The 12103-nt window shown below is 38.2% G+C and overlaps 1 protein-coding gene across 1 annotated transcript in view; it reads right to left on the bottom strand.

Annotated features, from left to right (window-relative positions):
* The window catches only part of SLC5A1 (solute carrier family 5 member 1), a 28698-nt gene extending 26132 nt beyond the window's left edge, over nt 1-2566 (bottom strand). The window contains exons 1-2 of the mRNA XM_052797791.1: nt 2407-2566; nt 191-262 (exon numbers count right to left, since the gene is read on the bottom strand). Coding sequence (XP_052653751.1) covers nt 191-262; nt 2407-2493 — 159 coding nt within the window. The 5' untranslated portion in view covers nt 2494-2566. The remainder of the gene's footprint in view (nt 1-190; nt 263-2406) is intronic.
* Nucleotides 2567-12103: the final 9537 nt, after the last annotated feature.

Here is a 12103-nt window from a genome sequence, read left to right on the forward strand (position 1 = left end):
GTGGCTTTTGTTGTGCAGTTTGCCTTGTGTCACTGTGGCTAGAGAAAGTTTGAAGTGTATCTACATGACATAGCCATCCCAGGCTAAACAGTATTACAGAGACACTTAATATTTAAGGACTAGACATAGTCATATGGATGCACATACACAGACATATGTTTTATATACACACACAATATATAGCACTCACCGGCCACCAAACCATGCTTCGTCCAGCCAGAAAAAATCCACCTACTGTCCCTCGGTTGGTTGAGTACATAGCCTGGAAAACAAAAAAAAAAAGAAAGGAAGACTGAATCATATTTTAAGTATAAGAGGTAAGCTATACGCAGACTAAGAACAAACAGCTAGAATGAAGGGATAAAACATATGGGGAGGGTAAAGTGGAAGAAATAAAGAGAGTGGCTAAAAGGAACAAGCTTATGATGAAGAAAATAATACAACTGAACAATGATTCTTGTATCTAGGTTTACATTAACCATTCAAGCTTCATTGCTTCACCTTTCATTACAGTGCAAAATATTAAAACAAAATTAAATTTAACCAAAAAAAATGATCACTCAGATAAAAGCTCATATGAACACTTCATCAGGTGTGCAATGCCTTTGATTTCAGACATCAAAAAAGGCTGTAAGTTGCAAGTTCATTAACAGAAAGTGTGCAGCTTTTTTACTCAATACTATCCAGCCCCAGCAGATACCTACAAAAATCTGTTTTCTTGTTGCGATATCAGCATTGTACCCGCTTGTCTCTGAAGTTCAAAAAAAGAAGCCAACTAAAATTTCCTTTTCATAGTCATTTTGTATTTGTCAAGGGATGGGCTTTAGAGGGAGCTTCCTCCAATTTTTGTTAGTGACCCTGATCCAAATATTGGATTCCCATTGTCTCCTCTGATGGACTTTGAACAGGCAAATAAGAAAGAAGACTTGGGAAAATTAGCCAGGTCTTCTGATACAGAAGAAAGGAAGTGAATACAATAGATTTACATTTAACTACACACAGCAACTGAAAAAGTATTTGTCCAATAAACAGGACGTTGTTGCTGGAAAGAAACGGTTCCAGGAATCAGTCAGCACACAATTGCCTGACAAGCCACAGATCAGCCCATTTTTGTCACAGACCTTTAATGCAAAGTTCAACTACAGCAACAGCTAGACTTCTGTGGCAAAGACCCAGCTCCCTCCTGCAAGACAGCAAGGTATATTGGGGGCTTCAGATTTTTTACTACAATTTTGGCATGTACGATACGAAGAGGTAAAGAAAAGGTTGTGTCCATTTTGTGTACACCCTAAATTTTTGGTGCTCTTCAAAACATTGCCAGGCTGCTAGAAAGGGACATTTGTTTTGCAGCTGACTTCTCTGCCCTGTGAAATGGATCCCTGTGATGCTCCTGGCAAGCAGAGGATTACTGAGGGACAATGCCTCCTCTCCGCTTGTTAATGGTCAGGTGTTCAGGTGACCAGGAGAGCTTGCCCCAAGGAAACAGAAATTTAGTGACATTCCACTGTTTACAGCTTTGTAGCTCACAGTATTGGCCTATTATCTTCAAACACTTCAGCATTGAAGTTACACCAATAGGATAGTATCTGCCTTTCTCCATCAGCTGTGAAAGCACTGTGCTTTGTTTTCGGATTAGGCACTGGGTTTTGCCTTGCAGTCCTCAGCACATTCAGCATTGCTGGGGTGAGGGCAGTAGGCACCGCTGTGCTTAGATGACAAACAGAAAGTCATTGCCACCACTTGCCACCCCTGAAACTGTTCCTTCCTCATAGTTTCAATAGTACTGCACCCTTTAGTCAAGGTCCTGCTGGCAAAAAAAGGCACAATAATGCTGCCCTCAAATGGCACCTACAATCTTGACCCATCTCACTCCCTTGCTGAGAGTGATCTGCAGTCCCCAGTCTGTCACACAGTCACAGGGCAGTTTTTCTGTTACACCGTCATACTGCCCTCCCTGCAGATGGACTTCACCTCTGTTCTCCCTGCAGCTCCCTCTTCTCACTATTTTCTATGGCATCATCTTACACCACCAATTCCCACTGCAGTCCCGGTGCTCCCTGGTCCTAAACCCCATCTAATTCACCTCTAGCCTGCTTTCTAATAGGGACCCTTGCTGGCCTGATCTTTACTGATCAGATGTCTCAGCCCCTCCCCACACAAACCTCATTACTCCATCTTCCCCACTAGTTCCATTCATCCACCTAAACAGATGCCTCCCCGGGTCACCATCCCCTCTGCAGTAAATACCCACATTTTCCCCATCATGCACTTATTAACTATCTATCTCAATTAAGCACCAAAATCTTTATACAATTATACATTTTCATTTACTGAGCCATTTTCCCAAGAGCCTATAAACTACCTGCTCATTACATAAATAAATAAATAAATAAAATCCCAACCTACCCATAGTCCCACTGCCAGGACTACCAAAAAATAGATGACAATAACAGAAATGTCCGCAGGATTGTTGATCCTTATGTTGGATTCCATCCTGGCTGCTTCTCTGGCTTTCTTCTTCTTTCTCTCCTTATGTGCTTCTTGCAGAGTTCAGGTTAATGATAAACTGCTGTCATCCCCTACGTCTTATATAATATATAACTTCAGATTCACTTGTGTCCCATGGGACACAAGTTGAAGCTGCTGCTTTTCCTGGGACAACAATTCCTTCCCAAGTGTGGCTGCTCTGTTACAGGTGCTGCAGATTTCAGAGTTCAATCCCGCTGCCAAAGGTGCTCAGGGTTTTAACATCCACGAGTAGATGTCTGAGAAGGAATGAGCATGGAAAGGAGTGGCTTGGCTGCAATAAACCCACATATTTACCTCACTGTTTGTGAATACTTTTTTTTTTTTTTAAGTGGTTGTACCTGTAAATCTAGTCATGGAAGATATAGTTCTTTTAGATGATGATGGTAAGCAATTATCTGTGAGGTGGAGTGACCTGACACCTGGGGAAAACCCAGGGGTCCAGGAGCTGGGAAACCCTCTGTGTCATCTCTCAACTCAGCAGCATTACTTAATGGAGAAACAGCCCTGTATTTCTGGGGAGGAGGCAACTTGAAGCTGCTTACCTCTCTCACATGGATACACATAAAGATGCATGTGAACCACAAGACTCAGATCCAGGAGGTTACTGTGCTGAATTTCAGGGTGTTTAGACCGTGGTGTTGGTTCTCCCTATTGTAGCTAATCAGCTTCACATCCAAGTAAGTTCATCAAAGCTTGGGTCTGCTCTCCATTATTTTGTTCCTCTGACTTCACAATCAAGCTAAGCAAAGTAACTGGTCACAAAGATGTGGAACATGCTGATTAGACAGATCTTCACAGCTCTTAATAAGGAAGCTTCCCCAAACGATGCCTGTGATCCTCTGCTTGAGCTAGAAGATATCAGAAAAATCCAGGATATTTAGAACAAGAGACACAGGTGCCAGCCACATTTCTGGGCTCTGAGGATATCTGAAAGTCCTATTCTCTGCTTGATACTAGGGAATCATTATTCATTTACAGCTGACTAGGCTGCCTTTTGGGAGTAAAATGTTACCTTGAAGTTACACTGAGCAGAACAAGCAGTACAGTACATAGAAAGTACAGCGGGTTTGACTGATCTTGCAGTGGTTATTTCCTCAGGAGTTGAAATTGAGGTCTGGCACTCTGTTCATTGGCAACGAATCTTTCTTAGGTAAACTACCCTTCAGTAATTGTGGCTAATAAAAAGCATCAAAGTCTAAGAAGCTATAATGAAGTGTGATTACTTATAAGAATAAAATAAAAATCTCACTATTGTTTGAGCACCTATACTCTCATAAAACAGTCCTATCCTCTGATAATTTAGGCATCTCTCCCAAAACACATTCTTCAGTTTGTCCTACAGGACGGTGAAATGTTAGCTTTAAATCCAACAGAGAAAAAATTAACCCTGGAAGCTGCTGAGCATCCAAAATTCCCATTAGCTGCAAACTTCCCTGCTGTGTATTTCAGAGGAAAATAAAAGACTTATTTACTAACCTTAATTATCAGGAAACAGTTTGCCTAAGATAGGCTGTAGATGGCACTTCTTTACAAAGATTGACATAGATTCCTACGGGTTCTTGCAACTAACAAAAAGGTTGGTTTTCATTAATTCCATTTCTGCATCAGTCTACAGAGGTAAAGCAAAGAAAACATTAGACAGGAACTTATCTACTATAACATATCTTGTGTTCTCATCCAGACCTCTGCAAAAAAGAGCTCAGAGACTAAGAATCACTACAGCCTCCTGTCCGCAGCTCCTAGTGTGGCCACATCAAGACTCCAAGGTTTGAAACAGTAACGGAGAACCAGTGTCTAAAAAATAACAATCATGCAATTCCTGTCTTTATACACAGTGGAAACAAACTTAATTCTGTTTTCTCTCTGAAGGCCACAAATCCAAACCAAACATTCTCTACAAGACTGTCAAAAGGGGAAGCAGCTTTGTCGAGGCTCTTAATCTTAAGATCTCCTCTCCACATCCTCATACCTGCTGTCTAAAGAGAAACCTAGAAGCATTATACTCAGCAGATTGTTGCTGTGCTAAATGAATCACTTCATTAATTGAATGCATATAAATCGTCTCTGAAAGGTCAGCCAAGTTTCCAGATTTGAAAAAGGCTGAACCTACCTTTGTATTAAAGCTTTCGAAGATAAGCATGAGTAAACCTCCTGATGCGAAGAGTGAACTTCACAATGATACAATGAGACAATGATAACCTCTTTTTCTCACACTCAGCTAGCAATGTGCTTCAGTGGGTGCTCTCATCATCTTGAAGTGTCTGGTCAAGCAAGTGTAGGGCTCCAATACTAGAGAAAATGACAAATAATTGGATATATTGAGGAAATTTCTCTGCTCTTTCCTATGAGCCAGGCCAATTCATTGAAGTAACAGAGATTTTAATGGGAGTGAGAAAAACAATTAGTCTAAGTAGCATAGCACGGTGACTGTGATCCATATTTATAATGATTGCTCCCCTCTGGATCAAGTCTTATGACATTTAGCTTATCATGCATATGTCTGTTCATACCTGAATAGACAAAACAGACAATGGACGAGAGCACAAACAGCTACGGAATGGCATAGTAATTTGTGCAAAATCACACAACAAATTACTGATAGAGACCAAACAGAATTATGTCATGGATTTGCATACCCAGCTATAACTGCGAGGGCTGACAGAGGCACCACTGTCTTATGGGGCACAGGACAGGCACATGAACTATGTAGAAGCTGCAATTGCTCTGTTGTCATTAGAAAATGGGGCTGTAGCATAGAAAATTTGAGAATTATTAGCCCTTGCTGCCACTTAGCCTAGGCCCTTAAAAACTTGTAAGTCTTCCTCCTGAAGATGGCAAATGATAAAACAAATAGTAAACCAAACAAACTACAAAGAGAAAGATGCATTAGTATGCAAACTACCTCCCACAGGGGAACTCCTCTAATCTTTTCTCTGACATTCCTCCAAATTTCTTTATAAAGCAAGCAGGTTTCTTTTGGGGACGTTCTTCACAAATGTTAATTGATACACAGGTTCCTTTGTACAATTAATATAGGACAAGATAAAAATTGGCAGTTATTTTACTTGCAGAAGGCTATATACTACGTTAGTAAAGTCTATATACTACATTAGTAAAGTCTTTCCCCTCCTTTGCTGGTTTCCTAGCCACATAGTATGAAATTAGTGAGAAAAAAGATCATATTTGCAAGTGGACAAAATATAAATTCAAAGTCTCTCAGCAAAGTTTTCCTATGATGGTCGTAATAATAGAGGATGGCAGTTAGAGTAGGAGACAGGAGGATTATTTAGCACCTTTTGTTTGATGCCACAAGTCCTTTTTCTCTTTGTGCAATCTTGCTTAAGTGAGCAAAACTTGGGTCTAGTTAGAAGACTTAGTCACAGAAGGATGACAAAAATGTTATAAACTAAAAAGTGGGATCCATAGAAGAGGAATTACTAAAAGGAAAAAAGATCCAAACTCCAGTAGGTATGATGTAGATAGAAGAAAAAAATCAGTAGGAAAACTGGTGCCTCCTAAAAGGTTATCAGAAAGAAAGCAAGGTCATTCTATTCTTATTCACTTAGAGGATCAGGTCAAGAAACATGGAAAAAACCCACATATTTATCAACACACAAAAAAGATAGCAAAAATAAAATGAACACTTTCTAGAGTAATTTTCTAATTAGTATCTCTATGGAGGAGAAATATCAGAGGACAGAAAAATAGGTTTATATGCAGATAGACCAACAGAACTGAAGCAAGGAAATATATTCGGTTCTTCAGCAACTGATTATCTCACTAAGTATGCGAAGCCCTGCAGTATCTAAGCACTGCCAATGTTATAAAAACAACAGTCCAAGGATTGCACTCTTCCTACAACATAGGCTAAGACAGCAAATAAGGTAACTTGAATTTATTTTTGTTTTATTAATTTTTTTATTCATTCTTATAATTCAGGAGATTAATAGGGGAGGATTAATGGCAAGAGCTGGGTTTGAAATTTCCATTGGGACTAATAAAGTTGAATAGCAGATTAAAAAATACTCCCCAAAACCAATGCATACTGTCACCAGATTTAGCCACCTGACAGCGGGGCAGATTGTTGCCCACAAGCAACTTCTTAACTGAGTAGCATTCTCATTAAAACAGAAGTATAATTATTATCTCATAGACTATATAACACAACATATTTATTATCCTCATGATCTAATCCATCCTATTTTGTGTATGTTAGAGGCTTGCTAATCCTTCTTGGGAGCTTCCTACCTTTCCCCTAAAACACTTCCAGAAAAATATTTTTTAAAGATTGGTACATGCTGATTTGCCACTTCTAATATAGATAAAATTAAATAATAGAAGGAATTATCCAGAGTGTCTGCATAATCATGATCACAACTATCACAAATATTTTTGCCACTCATGTTTCAGAGATGCTTTAGGGAAAATAATATCTCCACTGCATAAAATACAGGAGAGAATTGAACAGGAGAGGAGCTGCTGATGCCCCTTCCACTGAAATAAATCTCCAGTTTTTCAGGTGACCTAATGAAAACCATAGTTGCTCATACTCTATTTTGCTCAAAATAAATGTAATCACTCTTGAACAACGGATAGCCTCAGCCCTTGTGGATATGTTTTGATTGTCCTACAGCAATAAGCATTATTATTATTATTATTATTAACAACTGTATTTGACAAGTTAATTTGATTAAAGAAATCTAAGTGGAGGAGGGAAAAGATCATAATCTACTAATGTAATAGCATAATATATGTGTCCAATTTGCTCTACAGGGTCCCAGGGGCTCTTCAGTTAAGCCTCTTGTTTGTATGGTGTTTGGTTGGAAAATTAAATGAGGAAAAATTCTGAATAATACTGTTCAAAATACAATATGAAGCTTCTGGAAAACGAGTAAGAACAGAAAACATTGTTGGAGAGAATGCAGGGGAAATATTCTTTAAGGGATCTGGGCTGAAAGAGATAGTATTCGCACTTGGCACAAACACTTTTTTGCTATTGGAGCAATAAAATTGATCAGAAACAGGGAACAGTGAGGCTGTTCCCTGGTCAGGATAAAAATGAAAAAAGAATTGCCTGGAAACACTTCTCTATTGGGGGGAAAGAAAAGCTAACAAACAAACAAAAAACCCCCCCAAGCAACAACAAAAAAGATCATGCACAGATTATCGTTGAAAAAAAAAGAGAAAAATGGAAATAATGAATGTGAAGAGTCTAAAAAATATACTAATATTATCTGAAAATGAAAAATACTGATAAATTACCAGATACATTTGTGCAGAGATATCTTTTGGTCAGACTTTGACTTCTAACAGAATCTAGAGCAGACCAAAGGACACAAGTGTTATTTTGGCATGAAATGGAGATCCCTTCTAAAGTGAGATCCTATTGATCTGCCAACTTATAAAATCCCCAAACCAAAAAATACTTGTTCTATACTTTCAATCTTTTTAATCAATGCTAACTATTGAAGTTATTACAAAACTACTACTTTTGACATTAAGGCAGTAGCCTATATCTATTTCCAGGAGAAACGCTAGCCTAGTCTGGTATCTAAAAATGTCTGTAAACTTTCCTAGCAGATATGAAAAGTAGTCTAGTCATGAGCTATGTATCCTGAACTAAAAGAACATGTGATATAAACTAATGCCATATTTTCTTATCTTAGTAATCACTGAGAGCAAGACACGGACAGAACTTGAAAACTTCACAAAACACTATGATCACAGGAATCATTGTAACTGTATATCACATCTCAAGATTCTTGTACCTCTAACTTAAGTCCTAGGACAACGTGAATGGAAGGAACATTGTGTCAACTGCTAGAGTGAAGCAATAGAACAATTTCAAGGCAACCATGCCCTTCCTTTTAAAAGACTCATCCCTCAATTTCTAAGTTCTGTGGAAATCAGAACTTTAAAAGTTAATTAAACTATAATCCAGAATGACACAGGAGGCTCATGGCTAAGCACAGCAAAAGTTAAATAGCTCAGTAGCTGTGACAAAGTTATCACTCATTCACATTCAAGGCTTTGATTTAGATTATTGCTTTACAATATGTTTTTTTGCTAGTATACTCTTTTTATTCCAATCATAATTGTAATGACTGCACATATCTGATTAAAGCTACATCTGGTTGTGAGTTTTATAGCTAATCTGGTGAACAATCAAATTCAAGTAGCTACAGACATTCTGTTAAAGTACTTCATGAAGCCTTCTGATACTGTGTGAAGTGTCAGCCACAGCATAACTTTGTTACTAGTAAAACTGAAACCTCAATATACACGGATTTTATTATTTGCACTGCCAAAATAGATGTGAAGATTTATAGAATGAATTTAATAATAGACATTCATCATTTAAATCTCCCCCATAATCAGTGTGATGCAGTCTTTGGATAGATTTTAATTGTTATTTTGTAGAAAGCTGAACATTTGTAGAAGGAATTTTAGTTTGTGGACCTCACAGATTAATAGTTTCATACATTAGATCTATGTTACTTCAGTCTGTGGTATACATGTTTACCAGTACACGTAATGTGTGTATTTATGTGAGGATTTTTCCATGTATATCACAATGTCAGTGCATGATGAAAAGACGACATACTGATGGGTGTGGATATTTCCGGGATTTTGACTGAGGCATAAGGTGATCGCTTACATTTTTAGATGAGTCTTTGGTGACACCAGCACATTAGGGAAAAAAAAAAACAAAACCAAACCGCTTGATCTTTACAGGTGCTGTGAAATTTGTTTTCTCACATTGTGATATAAGCAGCTAAACTAGAGAGACAGACAAACTGATAATTAAACGTGATAGTCTCTTTACAGTAAAGAATCGCTTCAAAACGTCTATAGCTCTTGCTAAAACAAATCAGCTCTCCCAATTTTGGCACTGCTAAATCGCTCAGGTAGACAGGTTGCTGATGTTTCACACATCAAATTTAAAACTGTGCTGAGAGCGCTTTTAATTTGAAACTGTGCTTAAAGCAGAGGCAACAGTCAAGAAGACATTATCATTCTCCATGTTATCGACACTTGCCCACTTGCCGCCGCCTTTGTTAAAGGCACACAGAGGCCGATTACCACCTAAGAATGCACTACTCAGACACAAGAAGGAAAATATTTAGGAATACACTGGCTTCAAAAGCCCTATCTTTCCTGTTATCTGACAACCCAAAACACCAGAAAGCCTGACTAACTGGATGAGCAGGTATTCCCCAAACCGCTACAGAATGTAGAGAATACAGAGGATGGAAGTGATACTCGGTTATGGATGTTCTCCATCAGAAGAAATGTTCTTCAGAGAGAAAAACTGGAGCTGTTCCGTGCATTCCTGAAACAGCCATCCCAGGATTAGCATAATGTAACTAAAAACCCAGTATTGTATCCTTCTTTCTTCCTCTTCAATGGTGTCACAGGCTCTTGCTCCAAGATTTGATAAAAAATTAATGTTTCTACCAAAAACAGTCATTAGAGTAATATTTTTCATTCATCCAATCCATTGCACAAGCTGTAGTTGAAATCTAGAATACACATTTAGTACCATATACCAAATTATCCAGTTCAACAGTGTTAAATGGAACCACTAACACATCCATGTACAAGATAATTATGCCAATACTGAAAGGAGGGGAGAAAAGCTCCTGGAATGCTTTTCCCTTTCCCCCCACCCCCTCACAAAAAACCCCCATAAAAGTTGTCATATTGGTTCCATGGGGATTCAGCATCTTGTTTTCTTTTTTAAAGCCAGAGAAGAATACTACTAGCAATTAGGAGCGGGAAATCAATAAGAGCCCAATAAAGAACATTTTTAGCAGCAAGACATATCAACTTCGCCTATTTTTCAAGTAATACTGCTGAAAGAAAAAACTCCTATGGGCTTTGGTATCTTTTGACAGCCCGTTTAACTGCCAGAAAGCTCAGGGCTCAGCATGGTCTGTAATGGATACATAGAATAGGTAATAACTAAATCCCACTTATTCAGCAGCTATACTTATTCTATTACTTCTACTTGCAGTAATTATTTCTACGTTTTTTTCCCTACAACCTTGCTACACTAATGCAATATGTGAAATCCATATATGGTAACCTATCAGAAATAAGGACCGTTGAATAAAGCTTTTGATAGCCTAGGACATACTAAAGATTGTTAATGTGGACTGGGTGGTAACTGGGCAAGGAAGCTGAGCATTGATGACAGGTTCTCTATACGTGCTTACAGCAAGAGAAGGCGGATAGCTTTAAATTACGCTTTACTTTCACAATACTTCAGGTGTGGAACTTTCATGATTCAGGTGCAATTGCAAAGTGTAGTACACTATGTTTAAGAAGGGTGTGTAAAATTTGGAACATATTTTTCAGTATCAGTTAAGAAGTTTCGTATCATCAGGACATTGCTTACTAGAAACTGTGTTGAGGACTGTAAAACTTACCTATGTAGACCAGGTTGAGTATTGAAGTCACCCCAGGTAAGAATGTAGCTTCCATTGCCATCCAAACAGATCACATCCAGAGGGACTACATAATACTGGAATATAAGCTCACAATCTACTCTCAGAGATTAGTCCCAGAATAGCAAAAATCTCTTCTAACTCCTCAAATGTCGGTGATCCTCCTTTAAGCTCAGGCATAAGAAGTGTAAATGTTTTGGGAACATCATGCAAAGATCACCGATAGAATGAGAGATTCACATTCCAGGACATTCTGGGTGTAGCCCAGAGGGACAATCTGAGTTTCCATTTGTGCTCACAGATAAAATTTGATCTGAATACTTTAGAGAATAAGCAAACTACACATTTATAAAAAAAAAGATTTCAAAGACTACACAAATTAGGCCCTTTAGTTGTCAGGAGAAATAGCATGTGTGTGAATAAACATGTATGTTTGCTGGAAAACTAGGTTTGTAACTTCTTGGAATTCTTTCCACATCTAGAAACATTCATTTTTACACTATATTGCCACTTGGAAAAATTCTAAGAGATTTCCTGCATATCAGTAATTGGAGTTTCTATAAGAAAGCTGAGTCTCCAAACTAGGAAACACATAAAAAGCTATTTTTACATGTTCATTCATTAGAAATACTTCACTTGACTGAAATAGTACTTAAAATGTACCCTTCTTTTCAGAGATCATGAAGGGTAGAGAATACTAACTGTTCTTGTACAATCATAGGATACCAAACTGATTAAGAGTGGCTATTATTTTACCGCTTGTTAATGATTCCTTGAGTCCAGAACAACTGGCAATAATAGAAAGGAGACTCATTTTACCATGTAAGACTCTTTTCATCATGATCAGATGCTTCAGTGAATCTGAACACAGGGTGCCTCAGACCATATCAGAACTGAGGTGACCCTTATGAGCAAATCACTATTAAATAAAATCCATCAAGACATACTTGTTCAACATTTTGGGGACAGAAGCGGACAACTTTCATTGTTAGAGGTGACAACAGTAAAACTAACTCCCTACAGCTACACAAAGGAAGCCTGCTACTAATACCTGTGCACCCATAACAACGGGCCAAGAAATTTCCACACGGCTAGTGTCACCTCCCAAATTGTGATGGCAGGTT

The sequence above is a fragment of the Harpia harpyja genome, chromosome 9 (assembly GCF_026419915.1).
Source record: "Harpia harpyja isolate bHarHar1 chromosome 9, bHarHar1 primary haplotype, whole genome shotgun sequence".
NCBI classification, from domain to species: domain Eukaryota; kingdom Metazoa; phylum Chordata; class Aves; order Accipitriformes; family Accipitridae; genus Harpia; species Harpia harpyja.